At 38.7% G+C, this 23,980-nt stretch overlaps 2 protein-coding genes across 3 annotated transcripts; both read left to right on the top strand.

Annotated features, from left to right (window-relative positions):
* Nucleotides 1-1,075: 1,075 nt before the first annotated feature.
* LOC119720082 (metabotropic glutamate receptor 1-like) lies at nt 1,076-4,473 on the top strand. Its single transcript, XM_038189609.1, has 2 exons — nt 1,076-2,780; nt 3,464-4,473. The coding sequence occupies exons 1-2, from the start codon at nt 1,083-1,085 to the stop codon at nt 4,025-4,027; spliced, it is 2,262 nt and encodes a 753-aa protein (XP_038045537.1). The 5' UTR covers nt 1,076-1,082; the 3' UTR covers nt 4,028-4,473.
* Nucleotides 4,474-6,305: 1,832 nt separating this feature from the next.
* On the top strand, nt 6,306-23,485 carry LOC119719980 (coiled-coil domain-containing protein 186-like). Of its 2 annotated transcripts, XM_038189468.1 has the most exons (19): nt 6,306-6,415; nt 8,364-9,450; nt 9,840-9,966; nt 10,752-10,878; nt 11,502-11,630; nt 12,341-12,532; nt 13,068-13,187; nt 13,380-13,484; nt 14,035-14,220; nt 14,512-14,654; nt 14,902-15,082; nt 15,255-15,329; nt 15,635-15,799; nt 16,187-16,408; nt 16,713-16,882; nt 17,814-17,883; nt 18,715-18,741; nt 20,204-20,353; nt 20,463-23,485. In XM_038189468.1, exons 2-19 carry the CDS (start codon nt 8,403-8,405, stop codon nt 20,538-20,540), a joined length of 3,315 nt encoding a protein of 1,104 aa, XP_038045396.1. In that variant the 5' UTR covers nt 6,306-6,415; nt 8,364-8,402; the 3' UTR covers nt 20,541-23,485. The 2 variants fall into 2 exon arrangements, with proteins under 2 accessions (XP_038045396.1, XP_038045397.1); XM_038189469.1 differs by lacking the exon at nt 18,715-18,741.
* The last annotated feature ends 495 nt before the right edge of the window (nt 23,486-23,980 follow it).

Below are 23,980 nucleotides of genomic sequence, written 5' to 3' on the forward strand. Positions count from 1 at the left end.
CCATCTACATTATTCCTCTTTCAACCACATCCCCTTCAATTTAGATGAAAACATTACCAACCACAACTTATGACACTACTTCTACTTCCTTCATGTTTTAGTCTCAAGCACACTCACCGTGGCTAATTTGACGGGTTCCCCCTTCTTTGCTGTAAATAATTGACATGAGCGTGACTTTACAAATTCTCATTGATTTGGATCTGTCACTTAGTCACCGCTGTAAATAGTCATCTGTCCGGCAACGGGAAGGAAAAACACGAACGAACTTCATGTAATTGACTTTTGTATGTACCCTACTGATCAAGTACGCGCACGTACACTTAAAGCGTAAACACGCTTCAGTTGATTTCTGGTAATTAATTGCACTTTCAATCTCCTCACAGCCTCTCGATGTTACCCACAATGGCTAAATAAATCTGGAAAGTAAGCAGCGATCATGAATGCAGGGGTTGGGAAAGAGGTCAGTTTAACCATGGAGCAAGGAAAATGTTTAACAAAAGTGTCTGAAATTTGAAAAAAAAATACAGCAGAGGATACGAAAATGGATGGTCCGCTCAATGGAGACATAGACCATTTGCATGGAAATTTAATTTGTATCGATGGCAACTCAGAGTGGCGCATTTACTTTGTTTATTATTAACGGGGGCATTTCCTGTGATGGGAAAAGTGGTATCATCCGCCCACTCGCTTCATCACAAAACGATGCCTGGTTAGGTTGGGAAACATACCCTCTAGTTCCTCTATATACGTGTTCAGAGTTGCTTTCCGCAGAGATGGGGTTTCTCAAGGTGTCTGTGGTGCTGTTTTCTGCTTTGGTGGTTTTCGGTGATATTCCATCTCGCGCCAAAATCAAATACAAGAGAGACGGACATTTTATCATCGGTGGGCTGTTTCCCGTTTACAGAATTTCTAGGCCGACTTGTGCTTATCTTGGTTGGAGTACAGTGTACAAAACAGAGTTGATGGTTTACGCCATCGAGCAGATAAATTCTCGTTCAGATGTACTTCCGAATGTAACCCTTGGATTTGACATTAGACCATACTGTGACGATGAATCCATTGTGATCACGAATGCTTTGTCTATGGCTGGTGTAGATGGAGTTACTACACATGATGAAGAAAACAGCAAGTTTGTTGGGTTTGTAGGACCAGGCACCAGTGTCACTAGTGTAGCGACTGCTATCACAACAACCGTGCACAAGATTCCCGTTGTTTCTTACGCTGGATCCAGTATGGAGCTCAGCGATAAAACTCGGTTTCCTTACTTTCTGCGAACCTGGCCACCAGGCTCCCACCAAGCTGCGGCTATTGTTGATGTTTTACTCAGATTCAAATGGTCGTATGTTGGACTTGTTTACTCAAGAAACACTTACGGGATTCATGGCGCTCAAGAAATCGAAAAACTGGCCGATACTCACAACATATGCTTAGCTTTTTCGGTTCCACTTCCCGAGACGGTCGAAAAACGAGATATTGACATTGTTATGGAGAAGATCCTGATATTCCAGAAAGCTAAAGTCGTCATTTTCTTCGTCCATCCAGCAAAAAGTGGTATCGAAGTTCTTCAATCCTTGATGAAGACGATTCCTGATCATCCAGGACTAATAATAGTTTCTGGTGATTCTTTCGTGAGCTACTTGAATTATTATGGTGTTGCAAACGTTACGAGAGGTAGTGTTGGTATTCGCTCTTACTACAAAGAGGTTCCCGGATTCAGGGAACACATCCAAACTGTTCAAATGGAGGGAATGCCGGTGAGCCCGTGGTTCGAATGGTTGCAAAATTATCAAGTATCGACAAACCCAAAGTGTCAAAACATAACACAGTGTCCCCTGTACTGTTATGACGGTTATTGCAATGATCATTATGTAGTTGATGCTGTCAGTTTATATGCTTCAGCTCTAGACAAAGTCTTGAACCAGATATGTAATGGCAATGTGAACTGTCTGATTAAGGAGATGAGTGGTCCATTGCTCATATCATATCTGAAGAATACAAGCTTTCAAGGTGTTGATGGGCTCTTTACATTCGACGTCCATGGACACCCTGGTGCCAAATATGACCTGACAATGCTTCAGTACCTTAACGGCTCTCATCGAGAAGTTAACATTGGATTTTGGGATTCACGTTCTGAGAACAACAACCATCTAGACATGACTTTGGATGACCTCCCTTGGCCTGAAGGTCACACATCACCACCAATATCTGTTTGTCGTGAGACATGTCTCCCAGGGTACATCTCAGTCCCACTTGTCACCAAATGCTGTTATGGATGCCAACGTTGTCCGATCAACACTATCGTAGTCAATGACACAGAGTGTCGTCCGTGTGTAAACTTTTTTTGGCCGAATGTCAACTACACTCGCTGCGAGAGAATCGCACCTTTATCCACTGAATGGCAAAGTGCTTTGACTTGCTCCATACTTGCTTTTACTGGTCTCGGTGTGGTTCTTACATCTTGCACTGGTACGGGACTGATTTATTACCGTCATCATCTATTGATCAAAGCAACGGGACGAGAACTAAGTAGTGCCAACCTCCTAGGTCTCTTACTATCCTGCTTGACTGTTATTCCTATCCTGATCATTCCAACCGAATTCTCTTGCGCCTTATCTGACGCCATGATTGCCCTCTGCCTCACGCTGACATACGCTCCTACGCTACTCAAGGTGAATCGCATCCATCGTATCTTCAAAGGAGCTAAGAAATCAAAAAAACGACCCAAGTTGGTATCTCCACGGCAACAGCTATTCTTGGTATCGGTTTTCACAGCTGTACAAGTAAGACTTGATTATTTTGTCTCTTTTTAATGTCTAATCGTTTCAATTCATCGCCTTCTTCACTTCACACATACCACTTGACCCATCCCCTATATAACAGCATGTCACCGATAGCAACACATGCAAAATGTCGAGTCCTAGTCCTTTTCTTGTGTGTTTTCTTATTATCGAAATGCATGCAGTGTTTTGCGAGTTTTATTAACAAAAACATAGAATGTCTCTCTTAGGCCAAAAAAAAAAGTCTCCGGTTTCTGGTATGCGCGCGCGTCGCTGTAGCCATGCGCGTCGGCAAAATGAAAAAGGTTTTTTTTTTCAATGAAAGATGATGTCTCAAAATCGCCAAACTCACTGGTTTGACTGGAATCCTGCTGCTGCACATTTTTAACGTGTTTTTTAGATGGAGTTATGGTCGAGAATAAGCTTTATGTGGCCTCTCTGGACTCCCAATCCCATATAGGCCTATTTGTACTAAGTTTAGTCGGGCACCATTTGCAGTCATCAGCCGACATTTGAAGCAAAAAAGTCGGGTAAAAAAAAAAAAAGCCGCGTCGCCGCACCACTTTTTGGGCAAGCTCCATACCAGAAACCGGAGACTTTTTTGGGGTTTTAAGTCCCCTCGGTTTAAGAAATGACGGAAAATGCATTTACTGAGTTATATTTACTAAATCTGTATCTTTATAAAGGTACTCATCGTCATTGTGACGGTCATTTTCTACCCATCTGTACCCACGATGATCCAACCATCAACACAGGAGAAACTTGTGGAGATTTACTGCCTCTTTCGCTCCGGTTTCTTTGCATCGTGCATCTACAACCTCCTCTTAGTCCTCGCTTGCTGCTACTACGCCTTCAAGACCCGTAAGGTACCAAGTAACTACAATGAGTCCAAGTTCATCGCCGCCAGCGTCTACTCAACACTTCTCTTGGGCTCAGCAGCAGCCTTGGTGTACACTACTGCCGTAGGAGTAGAGACAATAAAAGCTACCCTGAGTTTGGTTGTACTTCTCAATGCTTATCTGACACTAGGCTGTGTCTACCTGCCAAAGCTATACGCGGCACGTTTCATCCGAGATTTGAGCGTTCTTGGTGTGCGCAGCTCCAGTGGGCACGCGGAAATCGGGCCCTCATCAGTTAGTGATGTCGGGTCGGCGTTGGCTGATAATTCCTATAGCGGTGGGCCTTTGAGTATTTCTCAAAGAAGGTCCGCCGTGTATCCAGAAAAAGTAAAATCCTCGGACAACATCTAAATCGAAGACTACATAATACAACATTTAATAACTGACTTTCAGAGCCCGCAAGATATAGGGAATGCTACTTGTTTATTGAATAATTTTTGTGCAAGGAAACCCATCCATCAACGACAATAGAATATTGTTTCGTTAATATTAGTTTCTTGGAAAGGTTTTTGAAACAATATGATATAGTATAGTAAAATATATACAAAATGTATAGTCTTAGTCTTATTAATTTATTCATGTAAAATATTAAACTTCATCATTGTGTAAAATTCATTGAAACAAGCTGTGTTGTTTTGTAGTTTGAGCTAATAGAGTGTTGTTATAAACATCGTGTGTTTTAATGCAGTGGCTATTCTGATTCGTTTAGACTTAGTTTAATATACGACAGTATCATTATCATGGTTTTATAAAAGTGCTCGATATTGAATAGTTTAATGAGCACCGTCTGGCTGTCATGAAGTGGGAAATTTGATTGACCAAATCACATGGTGCAATTCAAGCCGATGCATGGGTAACCTACTCTGCCATAGCCAATCCGTTCAATATCGCCAATCAATACCGCCTTACCCGACCCATTCCTGATTTTCTTATTAACAGTGAGTTAAATTGTATCCTCTTGTTACCAGGATTTTACAGGAATTCAAAAGGCTTTTTCATGCAGGAGAATACATTTTTTCTGACGAACAAAATCAGAAGTTGTGATAGTTCGACTGAGGCACTTTTTAAAGCTTTCCAGGCACCTTGTTATACTGCATGAGCCCCCGTACAAAGAAAATTAAAGCTGGTACAGGCGCCCACTCCTGTTCGCCTTTACAAGGTTTAGTTGATAATACGACGTACGTACTGACTTAATATGTGCACTAAGGCCAAAAAAAGTCTCCGGTTTCTGGTATGGAGCTTGCCCCAAAAGTGGTGCGGCTTTTTTTTTTTTTTACCTGATTTTTTTGCTTCAAATGTTGGCTGATGACTGCAAATGGTGCCCGACTAAACTTAGTGCAAATATATGGGAGTACAGAGAGGCCACATAAAGCTTATTCTCGACCATAACCCAATCTAAAAACACGTTAAAATTGTGCAGCAGCAGGATTCCAGTCAAACCAGTGAGTTTGGCGGTTTTGAGACATCATCTTTCATTGAAAAAAACCCTTTTTCATTTTGCCGACGCGCATGGCTACGGCGACGCGCGCGTATACCAGAAACCGGAGAATTTTTTTTGGCCTAATCTATGTGGGCTCTTAATACATTTTTGCAATGGTCCTTCTATAAGTGGCCTGGATGCGACGGGGAAATGTAGGGCGGAGACTGACGGGGGAAATAAGTGTCCATCCCATAGCATATGGATTTGCTGTTATTTCTTATTTCAAATAGATGCCTGCATCATGTACAACATTTTGCAAACCGAAAAATACCATATTACATGTTTATGAACAAACTTGACTGTATAAGGAATAATACGAGTCTCAAGCATCCTGTGAAAATCATGAAACCTTTTGTGCTAGTCATTTTCAAGAAAAGTGGATATTTTGTATTAATTTCCAGCGATGGTAAGCCGACCATCGTTGGAAAATTCCTTCCTCAATGGTTTTTCCAGCATGTCCAGCATCAATGACAACACAGTGTTGCTTGCTTTATAACACGAAAGACCAGGGGCGTAGCACGGTCATTTTGATTGGGGGGGGGGGGCTACAATTTTTTGAAAAGGGCACTTGCACATCCGCTGGTACCATCTGTCAATGGGGGGGGGGGCGCAATTTATCCACTTACTTTTAAAAAGGGCACTGGTTCACAAACAAAAGGGAATCTTTAAAAAAAAAGCCACTCTTTAAAAAATATTGTGGGGGAGCGATGGTGAAAAGGGCATTTGAATGGAAAAGGGCAGTCATGGGGGGGGGGTGATACCCCTTACCACGACTCCCCCCCCCCCCCCCCGCCAAACTCCCCCCCCCCCCCCCTCAGCTACGCATTATGAAGACCATACATTTCTGAAAATTAAAGCAAAACCGAAACTGTGGTGTATACAGTACATGCAACCTCCTTAACGTAAGAAACAAGCCCGTCACAAAAATTAGAATAGTGAAATAAAAAGGGAGAGGCCTTTAAATGGGAATTTCCCTTTAATATGTGGTCACGTGACAGCAACTGATTTAATATAGTCAGATAGAAAAGAATTTGGCTCCAAATCACCCTCAGTTAACATATACGCAGTACAGGTGTCAGACCTAAGTCGTCGTGGATTTTTTTTAGTGTATGGTAACCAGACGTTTGTTAATGAAAATGGATAGCGGTGTGAACATTATAATCAGACTATTTTATCGTTGCCAGATGTTCATCGGTAAATGAGAATCCTATCCTATCGGACAAGTGGCCGGTCAACAAAACTGTTGTGTTGGATAAAAGGTGAGAAATATTGCCAAATATAGAATCCGCTCGGGTATTATAAGTGTGCATGTTTTCCAATAAGTTTTATAACGTGATTCCCATTTGCTAAAACCGAATGTTGTTAAATTTTGCGTCACAAAAAAACTGTGTCTATTCCTTCCGGAGTTCCTCCTCCATGATGATCATCACTGTCATGACTGTCACTCTCCATAATGACCATGCTCTCTAGGCCTGCCTAGCCTAGTTAGTTTTAGACCCCGTTCCTATTTACTTAGGCATGTTAGGCAGTTAGGCAGTGGATATTTAGCCGGAGACGGCATACCTTTAGTAAACGTTAGCTTGCCGGATATGCACTGAACATGCGCAGTTACTTTTTTCGCAGTGGCTATTGTTACGGCAGCCGTAACGCATTTCCCATTTTCTATCGTTACGGTAGACTGCAACTTTTATAAAAACATGACAAGAAAATATAAAATTAGAGGGAAAAAAGTGAATTTGAACGTTACAAAATTCGGACTTTATTTCCCTTTTAAAAAAAATCCAAAGCCTCAGGTTAAAAAAGGAAAAAAATTCGAGTGCAAAACTGAGATTCGAACCCGCAACCTCGCGGTGCAAAATCCTACCCTCTATCGACTGAGCTGTTGCACTGCTCGCTAAAACGTGGGGAAACAAATAATTATATACCTGCGTGCGTATCAAAAAAGTATCGTGGAGGGCGCTAAACAACGACTGCCGTAACGATAGCCACTTCGTACTTTTTTTTGGTACTTTTCCGGTGACTGATTTTAGTCTGGCTGCGCTTCGTCATGTCCGTGCCAACATTATCATTGTAACTTCGTATTCACAAGATGGGAATCAGACCATTTTACAATTTCGGACTTTATTTCCCTTTAAGGCTTTATTAAAAAAAATCCTCCTGAGCCACAAATCTTAAAAAGAAAATGTAATAGGCCTACCCTGCAATAAAATGTTTCAGACATGTAAAATTAATGAAAGAAGAATGTTCTTATTTTGGGGGATGGGGGAAAAAAACCTTAGGAATGTCGCCAGCGGGGATCGAGATCGAACCCGGGTCTTCCCGCTCATGAGATCCGTTGCTTATCCACTAGACCAAGGGTGCTTCACAACCTTTGGTGGTTGTTTAATATATCTTGTAATTCAACTCTATCTTAGAGAGTACAGCTATACAGGGCCCTCTGTTGATATGGATTGCCGCCGGCAAACCTTTAGTAAACGTTAGCTTGCCGGCATTACCTCCGGCAATATATCCACTATCTATTTTATATAGGAATTATAGCCCCACTTGTGTGGCCTCAGTATTGCTGCGCTGTACGTTAGGCCACACGTCTGGTTTCCCAACCTACTGAGGAGTTTAGTCAAACTCCGGCAAATATGGACTCCAGAAAGATGCTAAATTTCTCAGAAAATTTGAAGACAGATTACCTAATCTACCCGGACAATGCCGGAGGGCAAAAGATGAGAAATCATGAGAATACAACCATATACTGTGGTATGTGGGAAAAAAATGCCAAAAACGGGTGTGCCAGTTTTTTTAATAAACTCCTTAGTAGTAGTATTGGAGAACCTGGCGTGTGGCCAGAGATACAGCGCAGCAATATCACGGCCACACTAGTGGGGCTAATATAGGAAGGGAAAGCCTCACCAAAACAGTTGACCAAATGACACTCAAAATTGACATTCTGATATTTCTTGACACATCTGAACAATTGGCAATGACACCTTCTTGAAGATCAGCAGGTTGAATTTTGTGGAAAGAGGGCAGGGCTTTGATTTATGAGGGAAATTAAGGGGTCAAAGACGACGATGACAACCAGAAAACAAACTGTGTGATTTTCACCAAAGCTTTATTCTCTCTAGCTTTCTAAGTTAATTCTATATTTTACATGTCTACATTGTGTATTACTTGTGAATTACGTAGTGTGCTTAAACATTGGATATTTTTCAGATCATTTCCGGATGTTTTGCTGCTGATTTACATGTAGTAATGGAAGGTGGAGGAGACTCAGAGACAGCTTCAGTCATGGAATCAACATCACTTGGTAAATATTCCTCTGAGGGACATCAAACAGAAGAACATGTTGATGGAGAGGTAAAGGAGGAACAAGGAGAGGATGTCATTGAGAATGAAAGAGAAAGGGAATCACTGAACGATGGAACCGGTGACATGGAGATAGAAGACAGTCAGGGACAACATCTGAATGATTCATCTAAAGAAGATGTCAGCACCAATGGAATACATCGATTAAATGACATTGACCTGACACAAACAGAAGAAAGTGGCAATGGAAACAGTGACAAAGAACAACAGCTTAGTGATTTGTCGCAAGAAGACGGTAACATCAATGAAATAAAGGAAGATTTTCCGAATCACAGGATGAGTTGCCATGGTGACCATCCTAGTGAAACATCATGTCAAGACACTGTTGAAGAACCACGTAGCGAAATAGTGCAATCAGATATGACTGATAAAAGTGATCATATTTCTCATAATGCAATCCCAGAGTCTGATAAATCAAGAACTTCAGACACACTGATGGATGGTGAACAGCCAAATCAAGCATCAGTAACTCCCAAAAAGATTGAGTTGGTAGAAACTGGACAGGAAACTGCAACATGTTGTGCCGACACAGAAACCAAGACGTCCAGCCTAAAAGCTTCCTTCAATTGCAATCCATCTAAAAGTGTAAATTATAGTTCACCAGAGGCTTTCTTGTTGTCAATTTCAAAAGATGTAAGTGATGATTCTCAACTTAATATACCTGTGAAAACAGCCAGTGAATCACATTCAAGACTTGCAATTAGTGCAGGAATGAAATCCCCGCAAATTGCTGAGAATCGAGAAAAACCAAAGACAAGAACTAAAGAGGAAGCCAAACAGACTCAAAGATCTGAATTATCTTCAGAGAAACTGTCAAGAATTGAATGTACGTCAGTGCAATCAGCAAGAACAGCCATGGATCAGGATGATGATTTGCTGTCAGAATTGGATGCAGAATTGGATGACTTCTCGGTGCCACAGACACTTACTGAAGGTAAAATAATGTTCGACCAAACAACTTGTCCCTTTAGTACTTTCAACTAAAAGCATTCTGGGTTTGGATTTTTCCTGGACCTTTGTTTTTCAGACTTTTCCTCCGAATTCTAAAATTGTAATTTCTTCTGGAATATATAAAATTCCAAAGTACTTAGCATTCAAGCAAAGACCTTCTGTTTTTTTATTCTCTCTGCGAAGGAGTTTTAAGGTCCTCAATTTTGAAAGTAATTTCAAATTTATCTACATTTGTATAATTTCTCTGACTTTAAGATTGAACGCTACATGTAGTAGGATAACGTGAAGCACTGAACAGGCTATATACATAAATAGATAAGTCTGTCTTTGTGTAATTTGTTCATATTTCTCACATCCTCCCATTTCCTGCAGGTGATCCTATTAATGGTTTGCTGAGGAAGGGAATCATTCTGGAAGATATTCCGCAGTTTAAAATGATGAAACTACTATCTGAGGAATTACAGCAAAAGGTTGATAGCCTTCATGGAGAAATCAAAAGGTCATTGCTTTTAAGAAGTATAACAGTTCCAAAGTAAAGGAGTATAATTTCAGTAATTTCATGCATTTTTTTTGCAAATAAGTAAAGCATGTTTACAAATATGTACATGTAGTTGGAAAAAAAATATTAGCCTTCTCATTGTGCATCACAAAACCTTTGTCACTGCCTGTGACATTTGCCCCATGTATTTGGCTTATTCAGTTTGCGAACAAACACATATGATGATTTTAATTGCAAATTGTCATTAGTCATGAACCATATGGGTACTATATTACAAAAGCATTGTTTTATGTGTCATACAATTTTGCATATTTAATGCTATCACTTTGGCCAGAATATCTCCATAAATAATAATTTGCATATCAGACTGAATTTATGAATACCATGAGTACATATGCTAGATTTTTTTAAGTAGTTTTATTATTTTAAATTGCCAGACTGTGCATGTTCATTTAGTTTGGCTTGGATAGTGAGGTGCAGGGTTAGGCATTTTATCTATTTTTCCAATCAACTAAACTTTAGCATAGAATCAATTTTTCAATCAGTTTTATTTTAAATATATATACTTGCTAGTTTTTACATGTTAAACGCATTGGACTGGTTTGAAATTTTTATCACCCCTGACACAAAATTTCATCAAATGTGAAGGTGCATTATAATACTGGCCATGCGACAAAGTATTCTCAGAAAGTCTCACTTAACAAAAAAACAAAAATAAACAGGCAATATGGAAACACAATCCACCACTGAATATGAATGTTGTGATGTTTTGTTTCCAATTGTAGCATGCAACAACGATTGTCCAGTCAGCAAAAGCAAGTCAGTGATCTAGAACAAGAGAAAGATGCACTACAGATGAATATCAAACAAGCGGAATCAGTTCAAAGTGTTCATCTATTGAGAGTGAAAGAGGTAAGGTGATGCAGACGGGACACATCATCAATATTAAGGAAAAGTTGTAATTAAAATGTCACCCATATTTCTTACAAAGGCCAAATTTGTTGGTAAAGATACAATGTAAGTTGTTTGGGACTGAATTGTCACTAAGAAATACAACAGATGTGATGAAATTGTATACATGTAGCATTTGACACCCATAACTAGAAGTTTAGGTTTGGGCAATTGTAGCTTAACGTTTCCCCTAACATACAAACAGCATTGTCCAAAGAGAGCATGCTTTTCTCTTTTCTTGATAAACATTACATCCACCAGGTAGAATCTGTACACGGGATGATCACAAATTTGTTACTAACTAGGTAATAAATCAGGATCACGATGTTGCATGTAGGTACTGTTCTGTGGATATTTACCTCGCCATATGGTGTGCGGTACATGCACCACTGCATTTTTAACATCATAGCATGCATATTAACTTTTTTCTCTCAACAAAAAGCTTTTAGCATGATATGAAGGACTTTTGTAAGAATTGACCTGTGCTTTTATGAAGAACATGTACACATGCATGTACACTAATGTCCCAGCTATTTGCTCTGTTGACAAGATGACAATTGACAATGTTTTTATTTTCATGACAGCTTGAGTTACTAATTGACCAACAAAAAGTGGAAATAGCGGCGGCTAAAGAACGACAGCAGTCCCATGATTCTGCGGCCAAGAAAGCTATCACACAACTCCAACAGGAAATGAGCCTTAGGGTAGACCAGGTAAGTACCAGTGGCGTAACCAAGGGGGGAAGGGGCCCTGGCGACTGGCACGTGCCCCCACAAAATCCGTGCTCCTTAGCTGCACAGTGTTTTGGTAGTTGAAACTCTGTCTACATGTATATATCAGATTGTTTGCCATCTGCATTTTGTTTAACAAACTGTAGAATGGTAATGCACTTCTGCATGTAAGTCTCTTGTAAGTGTACGCAATAATTACATTAGGGAATCAACCACCGACTCATCTCACTTAAGACTACTTCACCTCTCATCTAACAGTGTAACCGTAACCTTCCCAAAACCCCCAAAATCCTCTTTGCAAAATGAAGGATTTTGCAGGATTGAGGCTATGTGGCAAAAATGTGTGGTTGATTTTGGAGGATGCACTGTTTCAAGGTCTCTGGCATGACCCTGTGTTGGTTATGCTTAGTTGTGCATAAATTTAGGCCTAGATTATACTTGAAATCATCCGCACTGCTCCAGAATATCACTGGCTCTGCCAAGGACACCATTCAAGATATAACATGTGGTTTTGGAGGATTGAGGCTGTATGAACTTTTACAGGGAGGCTGTTGGAGGATTTTGCAGGTTTGAGGTTGCATCCTAGCAAGAATATCTGGAGAGTTAGGATTAATCTGGATACCCTGGGTCTGTCTTGATTTTTGTACTGTAGGATTTGATTGTTGATTGTGATATCCCACTTCTGCCACCAGGTAAAATCCATGTATGAAGAAGCCATCAAAGAGAAGGAAGCTATAGTCATGAAGTATGCCAAGAGTGAGAAAGAAGTCTCAGATCAGAAGAAACTACGTGAGACTTTGGAGAAGACAGTGGAATCACTCAAATCACAGTTACATGATATAAAGAAAGAACGCTCTAAGTTAAAGAATACTGCTGCGTCTAAGGTACATTGTGCTGAACTTACACCTTCTCTTGTTTATCAAAACATGCGTATATGTGTACATTACACCAATTAACCAATTAATCCTTGCACTGGCCCAAACAGCCCTACCCTGTTGCTCATTGTACTACCAAAAACTGTGCCGACCCAGCGCTGTATAGTTTATGGCTTCTTCAGGGAATAAATACAATGGTATGAGCTCCGTGCACAAGTACCCCCTCACTGGCTAGAAAGGGAGAGTTGGGGGAGACCATCGGGAAAGACATTCAAATGCATAACTGACGATGCCTGATGCTCATGCAATGACGCTATGGCTTTGTTCACATTTAAAATATAAAATAAGTTGTGCGTACTTCGCTCTATACGTGCGCAAACCAGTATGTACGCACGGAGTGTCCCATCCATGGAACTCTCAAAAGTGGTAAAAAGGCACCCAGTCTTGTTGTCGCATAGAGCCCATACATGTACAATGTAAAACAGGGTTAAAATAATTAGGGATTTGTTTTTTCCTCACTTGTACTGTATATTTTCTTCAACAGGAGACCGAAGCTTCATATTTGCAGAAAGAAGTTGATCAACTGAAGGAGGAAGTCAGCTCACAAGGAATCAAAGTCAAATGGGCCCAGAATAAGCTCAAGACAGAACTAGATGCACACAAGGTGAGAAAAAGATGACACTATAAAATGTTTGCTGGCGCTACGCTGAGAGTTCTGCTTTTTGTTGTCTCATTTGACTTGGAGGCAGCCAATATTTCACATAACTAGCCTGCTAGCAAACACAGAGCAGCAAGAAAAGTAACTGATTCACCTTGGTTCATACACTTGAATTCTTTTATTGAAATTTTTTAACAGGAGACCAAAGTGAAGCTAGCCAAGACAGAACAAAGACTAACGGAGGCCAAAGAAGAGACAGAACAAATCAGGAAAAACTGTCAGGAGATGATCAAGACTTATCAGGTACCATTAGATCAAATAGGTTTGTGCTTAAGAATTGACAAGATGTGTGCATGGGTTTGCTTATGGTGTAAATCGAGAACACTTATGTGAATCATCCTTGTGTAATTGAGGACAAGAGTCAAATTGTTTGTTGTTTTTTTGTCATGTACAAAACATATGGGAGTTTTCCTAAAAAGTTTAATTGCAAGAGGGACAAAAGGACATCCACTGTGGGAGATCGATACACGTTTGTTTGAGTAGGTTTATGGTGTAAATCGAGGACACACGTGCGACATCATCGATGAATTGAGGACAGGAACCAAATCGAGGACGATCTTGATTAGAAAACGTGTACAAAACCAATGAGAGCTGTTGCAAAAAAAGTTAGAGTTATAAACAGGAAAAGGGAAGAGGAACAATAAAAAACCTTGAATTACAGCATTAACCAACCTGTGTGTGTATGTTACATCCAGAGATCGCTTAGTCATTACGTCCTTGTCTACCAAAAAACAAGACTTTTGCAACGATACTTCCTAATTTTTTAAGTTGTCTATTGACTTGTGATTTTCAGACCTCTGAAGAAGTGAAATCCAACAGTCTTGACAAGCAGCTGAAGGTGAAACACAGTGAGCTGGAACAGAAATTACAAGAGCAGAAAGACCACTTGGAAGTTCATCAGGCTAGACTCCGAGAACTTGAGTCACTTAAGAAGAATCTTGCTGATAACGTAGCTGAACTCGACTCATTCAAAGTCAAGGTGCCACATTGCTTTAATGCAACTCAATTCATTTTGTTAAATCTATTAAGGAAGCCAGCAGAAATTTGATAAACTGTTGTAAAAACTATTACACATGATACTGACTTGATTTGTATTTGAGAGTTTGAAGTGGATGTAACTGAATCTGTTAATGCACTCCAAATTTGTCAATTTTTTTGTTTGAATATTTTAATGTTTTCACACACAAATCTAAATTTACTCAAATTAGATCAGGAACTCCACTTTATTGATGTTTAAAGAGTTTTGTATTTGATTCATAAATTTTAACAGAACAAGTGTTTGGAAACTGAAAGACTCCAAAATGAGGAACTTCTAGCTAAATTCAAAGAACTTCTCAATTCTCAAAAAGAAGAAAACCGGCGACTTAACAAACAGCTTGAGGAAAAGAAGACGTTGGCACAAGAACTTGACAGGTTAGTAGTTGTAATTTTTCTGATGACAAGTCTCTCTTTACATATTCAACACAAAGTTAATTACTTTATCTTTTAATTTTTGGTCATTATTTCTTAAAAAGCCATGATCAGTGGTAACCAAAAACATGCAGTTTGACTAAATGGTATTGTGCTACATGCATGGTCCATTGATGATTAGTCTACATACAGTCAAATGACACATGCACTTTGCAATGATATGAATTGAAGTCTCCCATTTATCATTAAGCTTGAAGCAGACAGAGCAACAGCTACGATCAGAAGTTTCTGGTCAGAAAAATGACCAGTCAGACTTGGAGATGGAGCTAGAGACAAGAAGACAGAAAGAGGGCGAGCTATTGCAGTTTACTGAGAAGATAACGAGTAAGAACACGTCACTGAGCTCTGAGAATACCGCCTTGAGGTCAAAGGTAATTCATTGGTTTATCCCATTGAATTAAGGATCAATTCAATCAAATTCCAAAATTTAAATGTCATGGAATCAGGTATCAACTGAATGCATGATACACACCATTCATTTTTTTGTCTGAAAGCATACAAAGTTAAATGTTTTTATGAGTTAACGTCTCTATTTTTTTATAGGCAAGTCAGCTAGAATCTGCCGCTCTAAAACTTCAGAAAGATCTTGATGAGTTGCAGACCAGCTACAATCAGTTGGTAAGTTAATGATCATTGATTCCTAAAATCTAAACAAACCAAGCAAACTTTAATTTTGGTTTGAATGTGGTTTTTAACTTTCATAAGATCCCAAATGTCCACTGTGTGCATTACAAATGATCGAGACGTGTAGCCATTAAAATGTTGGAACCATTTTTCTGTATATATTATGCTTGCAGTAATTGCAGTTAACATTACATTAAGTCTATTGCATGGAATATTGATAATGAAGATCTTAGGTGTATGTGGTATAAATAAAAACATCATAATCTATTTTGCTAAGTATAAAACCTTTTCTTGGACAGAGCTCTGAGTTGAAGCAGGAGCATCAGTTTCGTGAGCGTGAGTCATCACTGCTCACAAGCAAACTCAATGAGAAGAGTCGTGCTTTAGAACAACTGTCTATCCAGCTGGATGAAGCCAGGGATGATAATAAGACTCTGAAAAGGAAACATGCTGCAAATACAAAGGTACCAGGAGGTCTTGAAGACGATAAGGTTTATCTAATATCAAGTAGTAATGAGAACAATCATGCTGACGGATGAATGTCAAATTCAATGATATAAGTCTAGAACAGCTTTAAATTTAAGTCTACTTTTGTAACAAACACAAAAGTGGTTCATGAAAATGGTCTCTGTATTGAATATTGAACAAGACCCATACAGGTATCAATGTATAAATAATGTTCTGAAATATGTTAGGGTTGTTTTGTCATAATAATTTTTGACTCCTTTTTTTCTGCATAATGTGGTCACTAATGTAAAAACAAAAACTGATTTTCAGTCCTGAAATTGTAGTGAAAAGTTCCCTTTTGAGATTGAAAATAGCAATATTATCTTCTTTTTTGGATTTGACAGGATTTGACAAGACAGTTACAGCAGGCACACAAGCGTTTAGAATCCATTGATTCGTCTGAGAATCCATCCCGTGATACTATCAGTGTTGGTTCACGCACCAGTAGTTCAGGATCATTGGATACACTTCCGGGCTCAACTCCTAGTGCTGTCAATTCAAGTGGTTCATCAGTCTCCGTCAGCACATCAGCATCATCCAAACCGGAGGAACATCCTGCACCTCATGTAAGTCTATCGGGTCTTGAGCATGAACAACCGAGGGCCGGAGGCGCTGTTCAAGCTATCCGACATGTGCATGAATAGGGCAAGATAAGTGACTGCCACTTGAACAAGCTTCAACTCATTCAATTCAATGTCATTTATGCACATAATAGAGAAATTGTTCGTTTTTGTTTTCAACTTTTAAAGTTGAGGTCTGTTTTTATTTCAGAGTCAATCACAATATTTTTACTTATTATTTGGCATGTCAGAAAGAAAAACATTAACTTGTACATTTTATGATGAGATATATATGTATATTTCACTACAGGATCACACGGTTGCAATCGCTACAGGCAACGACTATCCTGGAGTCGACAAAGGAATGTTAGTTGACCGCATTGTGCGATTACAGAAAGCTCATCAACGGAAAAATGAAAAGATGGAATTCATGCAAGAACACATTTCCCACCTGGTAGAAGAACTCAAAAAGAAATCCAAGTAAGTTTTATTTACATTCTTCAGTGTGTTTAACTGTCAGTTCTAATATAAGAGATAGTTAAAACTGTTGGCAGATAAACTTCCTCTTTTGAGAATTTTCATAAGCAACGATTTTATATTTATGAGAATGGCAGCATGAAATCCTTGTGGTTTGCTTGAGTTGAGTTTGGGGAATGAGTGTTGATTGTTTTCCGCTGTCCATAACTGAAATGTGTGCTTTGTCATCTGTCTATTTGAATGATGACGTTATACAAATATTGAATGCTTCGAGTGGTGTAGTAAAACTAGGCTCCCGAGGTGATCCATGGACCATTCTATTTTCCCGAGGCGAAGCCGAGGGAAAATAGAATGGTCCATGGATCACCGAGGGAGGCTAGTTTTACTTTACCACGAGATAAAGCATTCAATATTTGTTTTATAACACTTCACCCACAGATTCTGCTTGATTTTAATATTTTACATGATTTAAATCTGAACACAGTTGAAATAAACTTCAATTTCAATACAAAATTGGTGGAAAATGTATTTCTCTCTTAAAAACTAACCCTTCACAAAATGTTTGAACCCAAGTCTGCGGCGCGCTCTCTTTGGAATAATACGCGCTACGCACAACGCGCAACGCGCACACCAGCATGCATTTGCACACAAATACCGCGCCGTGGAAATAGTACTTTGGTTGCTAATGGTGTAGTATTTTGGTTGCTATGCGCATAGTACTTTTGGCCGTGCACAGAAAGATAGCAAAATTAGAAAGTAGCATGTGACTCGCTCTCGGCCAATCAAGACACAGAATCTGTGGGTGAGGTGTTATAAAAATTGTCATCATTTCTCATCCAGCTACTATTTTTAAGTAGAAAAAAGGAGATGAATTTCCAAAGCAACATAACAGTGTGTAGATAATTTATAAGGTTTTGTTGTGTTATCTTCTCAGGATTATTCAGCAGTATATAATGAGAGACGAAGCTGGAGCCCTGGTACCAGTATCTAGTGATGTCAATAAGGTAGGTATAGGACCATGTCTTAATTACTTGGCTATGACCAGCAGCAGCACACAGGTCTATAGGATGTAGAGTCAGCAGCTACCATAATTACTTGGCTATGACCAGCAGCAGCACACAGGTCTATAGGATGTAGATTCAGCAGCTACCATAATTACTTGGCTATGACCAGCAGCAGCACACAGGTCTATAGGATGTAGATTCAGCAGCTACCATAATTACTTGGCTATGTCCAGCAGCAGCACACAGGTCTATAGGATGTAGATTCAGCAGCTACCATAATTACTTGGCTATGACCAGCAGCAGCACACAGGTCTATAGGATGTAGATCCAGCAGCTACCATAATTACTTGCCTATGGCCAGCTGCAGCAGCACACAGGTCTTTAGGGTGTAGCTTTAGCAGCTACCATAATAACTTGACTATGCCCCCCCCCCCTTCTAAATTTTCACCCAATTATGTTTTGTCCTCTCTTCTTCTGATTCATACTAAACCACTGCCATGACCCTAAATTTATCCACTCACAATTTGTAACCAAATTAAATGTAGTAAATAAAATACATACTTCTCTGTAACTGTGTAAGATGTTTTCACAATTATGTCAATACTCTTTGGTTTTATACTTGTTTCTTATTTTGTTTGATCCGTTCTGAAAACCTCATGCCTGTATGCTTTTCTCCAGCAACAGTAATCTGACACAACTGCCAGATTCTTCAAAGAGTTTTCCTGCCCTGAGAATAACCCAGTTCACAATTGCATCTTGTTTTTCTGTCACTTTTCCCCCAATAAATTGCTGCTTTGTTTTCCTTTGCTATCATGCTTCCATTGTTTTCAGTCCCCATCCGGCTTACGAAGCACTATGGTAAGAATTCCCACATCACTGAATGGACCTCTTGCTTTTCACGGCCGTCTTGTCATCAGCTTTGCTCATGTTTGTAGTCTGCAGAGCATGCAAGCTAACAGCATGAAAAGCACAGTTTTGGTGTTGCTTTGAAAAAAAAATGTCCTTCACTGGCTTTTTCTTCATCCCGAAAAGTATTTGAATTTTGCGATTTTACTTTCATTTGGGCAAGTTCTTATTCTTTAAACTGCATGCTAAAAGTGTTTTCTACATTTGTAAAAAAAAAATTATTTGAACTGCCATAAACTGCCAAATCTTTTTATAGTTATATGCATGCCATATAGCTGATCAAATTTAACCATGAAAAGTTACTCCTGATGTCGCTAAATTATTTCAAAGGGATTGCAAAATAGACCTAGTGAATTACATGTCTCAACTGTAGCTATTGCTGTGATTTTTTTTTGTGTGTTGCTTGCTGTCCTTGATTTTTTTAAGAAGGAAATCGTTATTTTGAATTGCGTTTTGTTTTGTTGATACCAAGTACATTCTGTAGATCATTTTGTATTAGTTGCTTTGAATGATAAACACCTCATTTGCACTGAGTGAAATTAGAATTATTATTTTCTATTGGTTTAAAATTTGTCTTCATTTTACGTAAACTTTCTTTCAAAGAGGAGATGTGGCCCATTGGTTAGGGTTTGTGACTTATGGTCAGTGGGCCAGGGGTTCAAATCCAGCTGCTGGCCATACATTGTGTCCTTGGACAAGCTACTTCACCCACACTTGCCTCTCTCCACCCTGGAGTATACAGTCGGCTCTTGTTAATACAAACTCATTCGGACCTAGCCAAATTGTTGGTTATATCAGAATTTTGTATTAAGAGGAGCAACAGTCCCATTCATTGTGCACATAAATGCACATTTGGGACCAAGGCTTTGTGTTTTTTATAACCAGAATTTGTTTTAAAAGTGTTTGTACTAACGAGAGTCAACTGTAAATGGGTATTGGCATTAGCTGGGAAGTAATATGTGATGAACTTTTCCAGGGGAAATAGAAGTGTTGTCAGTGGTTTCCACGGAAAGCGCATTAACAGAAATCTAGCTGCTAGCAGATTTCTTGTTTTATCACAACACAGGGGTGGATCAATCATTAACAGAAGGGGGGGGGGGGCATCAAAATGAGGCGAAACTCAACATAGGAGCAGGGCATATATTTGCTCATGTGGGTGAATATTTGTCTTTGAAGTGATTAAATAACTAGCTGGCAGCAGAAGAAACAGGAAACAAAGACAAGACGTACATGTACCTCCTAAAAAAAAATCAGGTGGTGGGGCGTGTACCAACTGCGCCCCCCCCCCCTGGATCCGCTACTATATGAGATTGTCTTACTCTAATTTTTCAACGTTTTGATACATTGATATTTCGATTATTTTGTCTCATCATCAACTCTGTCTTAATTAATTTATTATTCCCCCTCCATACAGGCACAGATGTCAAAGCAAGGTGGTATCATGTCTTCTCTCTACCGCTCTCAATCAACTGATCCTAGCATGACCCTTGATCTTTCGCTGGAGATCAATCGCAAACTCCAAGCTGTGCTTGAAGATACTCTGCTGAAAAACATCACTTTGAAGGTAAGAATATTCAGTACTTTTCAGAGTTGATTGTGGTTGAGGTTTGATCCATTAATTTTAAAGTTAATGTCAAACAAACATCTTATTCATGTTTGTATGTTTATTAAAGGAAAATATTGAGACCCTTGGTCAGGAAATTGCAAGGCTGCTGAAGGAGCAACAGAAACATCATTCTGGTCACAGATGATAAATAATACAATCTCATCATAGAAGGCATAGCAGCAGCATCATCAACCCTCCATATATTAGACAGCTTCATCATTTATTGATGGAGGTCAACAGAAAGTGCTCATATTTTAAGAGAGCCTAAATTTCTTAGATAGGAAAAGCATTTTTTTTCAAGGCAAGATGATGCCTGGCACCCTAATAGAAGGAGCAACGTGGTAGCCTTACTGAACACAATATTACTTGGTTTTTCTAATGTATCAATATGTTTATAGAAGGACCATTGAATGTTTACGTAGGTTTTAAACTCTGTACGATTCACACACAATATGTATTCACTGTTTCATCCAAGCTGCATTCTAACTCTTTCTGTTGGTTTTTCTCCCTATGGGCTCCTGTGCAAACAAGGACTCACTGATGCGCGTACTGGTTCGCATGCATATAAAGCAAAGTACACATGCCTAATTTATTCTGAATGTGCGCAATCCTATGGCATCGTCGCTTGAGCGTCAAGGAATCGTTGGCAATGCGTTTGAATGTCTCTCCAAGTGGTCTCCCCCAACTCTCCCTTTCTTACCGTTGAGGGGGTACTTGTGCACGGAGCCCATAGTTTGTTTATTTTGATCTTTTAAGCATGTCATGCTTGCTTTATGCTCAAAATGATAAACAATATGCACAAATTAATTCCAATTAAGATTTTATCCTCTATCTATTTAGTTTTGTTCTTTTAATGATGTATATTGATAAAGCATTCTAACAGAGTATAGCCCTAAATATGGCAAGGCATTCCAAAAATTCCAAAATATACATGTATGTTGTAATTTTTGTATATATTGTATAATTTATGAAAGAAAACACATGTACATAGCAAGCGAAAAATAAATGGTTAGAATTTACAGGGGGTAAGTGTTATAACTGCATGCAACAAAATTGCTGCCATGTATATTATTCATGGTTCTAGGTTGTTGTTTTTTCATATGTATTCAACCTGAATCAGAATCATAGTTTCAACCAGGACGTGGTATGCTTTAACCTCCTGTTATTGTTCTTTATTGTTGCATGAAAAGACAAGTACATAATGACAGAAAGGGAATGGTATTGTTTGATATTAAAGGGGCACTAGGTCCTGAGATCCCCAAAAATTTCATGTTTTGGATTGTTTACTTATCCTATTTTAAACATCTGGTTGAAAGGAAACCAACCTAATGTCTTACCTAAAAAACCTGGTTGTTTACATTCACATAACGAATATTTTTTTCCTGTCATTCAATGTACACTTTGTGCATGTGTCTGTTATAACGTACATATACAGCACCATGCTTGCGAACAGCAATGACCAATCACCAATGCACAAAATGTGGTTTCTTACACGTCCGCACAAGGCGAACTCTTTTTATGGATGAAATCACAACTAGCATCAAAACAGCTCAACTTTTTTAGGCCGCAAAAGTGGACCCCAAAAGTCATTCTCGCACGCATAATACAGAAATAACACAAAAACGCCAAGTTTTTATAGGATAGTTTTGTGGATGTTTATATGGTCTGCAATGAAATGCATGTACATGTGAATCAACAACTTATAAACTGCTTTGTTGTTTGGAGGGGGCTAAATCTACATAAATTTGGATCTTGAGGAAAAGCAATATAGAAATGGTTTAATAGAAAAGATGAGGTGAGATTTTTCAAAGAGAAATGGGAATAAAGTACAATAAACAAAATAAATGTTGACACCCTTTACAATATGAGATCCCATTGTGTATAGTCCACCTAGTTCATATTAAGAATATATGTCTAGAATTACTGAATGATGAATGTAAAACTATTTCTGAGTTTACTTAAATAATTTACCTTGTAAAAGTATCACTCAACAACGATATCGCTTTAAAATATGTCTGTCACTTGAACATTAACTAGGTGCATTTGCATTTTGTTCGATGCATACATTTTGTTTGATGCATGTACATGTATATGGGAAACAAATCTGTCACTTTTTTCCAGAGATCAATAATACCCACTCCATATATCATAACTAAGAGAAACATTTCAAGTCATTTGTTTTTAAATTATGTATAAACATGTAGATTTATGCATCAGCACATACCACACAAATGATGTCCGTTGAGTACATGTATTCAAATTTGATTTTAGTCAGGCCAAACATTCTAACCACATTTAAGACAGATTTGTTTGTGTATTTAAACTAGTTTATCCTATGAGCTATATGACCAAGTTCACACCTATAGATGTTTACTTAGTTTAATTAACCATATGTAGTGTAATTTTATGATGATTGTTAGCACATGAAACATGTTTAACCAAGTGCAATCATATTTTAATAATTTTCAGTACTTTCTGATAAGTAGCATCTTCATTACAGAGTATTGGGCATTGTTAATCTACAACATTTAACAGGTTGAATCGTTGTTTGTATATGTTTGGTAAGGAGTAGGATGTATTCCGTTTAATTATATTTCTGAGGGCATCAAGGCGTATATCTGAATAACAAATAGAAGGGATATCCATATGAAATTATTGAATTTCCTAGAAACCTACATGCACAAACACCATTAATTGTCATCAAGAAAGACAAAGCAATCTATACTGACTTGTCGAAGGACAGGATCTTACTTAAAAAAAACAACTTTCATTTAAGAGAATGTTTTTTTTGGTTTTTTTTTTTGTTGACATGTTCTTGAGATTGTCATCAACTTGTTATACACCGTTGTCAAGTTCACATTACATGTATGGACACAATGTCGCTCTTCATGTTGACAATTAATTGAGTGTCTTATCAAATTCTACGTCCTGGTAATCATAATTTCAGAAAGCATAAGTAACTCAGCACCTTTCAAATTCTTTATGTGATCAACCATATCAGCATTTTTAGTTTTTAGACGTAAATATCTTTTAAATGACGGCATTAAAGAAAATAAATTCCGGCATTCAGATTCTGATGATAAAAAAAAAGTATGCTCATTCTGGAGGGTTTTTAATTTTTTATTTAAATTTTTAGAAACCGGGGAGAAATTAAAACTTGTGTTCTGCTCTTTTATGTAAAATTGCAGATATATTACCTTTTGGTATATATCCCTCTTTATTTCTTTGCATTAATAGGGAAGGGTTACATTGGGCTCCCCCTCCTAACTAGAGGATTGTGCCCCTCCCTCTTGTGCCCTTCCCCCCCCCCCCCCCTTCAGAAAAAAAACCATTGAGTGCCCCCCTTCTGTACCTCACTTAGTTACGTCACGTTTGAGTCAACAAAGATATAGGCCTAGTTAAGTTGTAACGAACACATTCATGATATTGGTGATAACGCCAATTTGATGCATATATTACATTTCCGTTGATTAATGGGGAAAAGTCCAATGGCCATCAGCTCAACTTCGTAGACTTGTATTAGTCTCACACAGTGCCTTACAGTAGGTCTTATCCACGTGAATGGAACGGGCGCTTTACAAAAAG

Source organism: Patiria miniata, unplaced genomic scaffold (assembly GCF_015706575.1).
Source record: "Patiria miniata isolate m_02_andy unplaced genomic scaffold, ASM1570657v1 HiC_scaffold_9, whole genome shotgun sequence".
Lineage (NCBI taxonomy): Eukaryota > Metazoa > Echinodermata > Asteroidea > Valvatida > Asterinidae > Patiria > Patiria miniata.

Coding starts and splice junctions, on each gene's coding strand:
- LOC119720082 (XM_038189609.1), top strand. CDS start 1,083: ATGGCTGGTGTAGATGGAGTTACTACACATGATGAAGAAAACAGCAAG. Junction 2,781..3,463: donor CGGTTTTCACAGCTGTACAA/GTAAGACTTGAT, acceptor ATCTTTATAAAG/GTACTCATCGTCATTGTGAC.
- LOC119719980 (XM_038189468.1), top strand. CDS start 8,403: ATGGAAGGTGGAGGAGACTCAGAGACAGCTTCAGTCATGGAATCAACA. Junction 18,742..20,203: donor CCGGCTTACGAAGCACTATG/GTAAGAATTCCC, acceptor CCCTCCATACAG/GCACAGATGTCAAAGCAAGG. Junction 20,354..20,462: donor TGAAAAACATCACTTTGAAG/GTAAGAATATTC, acceptor TGTTTATTAAAG/GAAAATATTGAGACCCTTGG.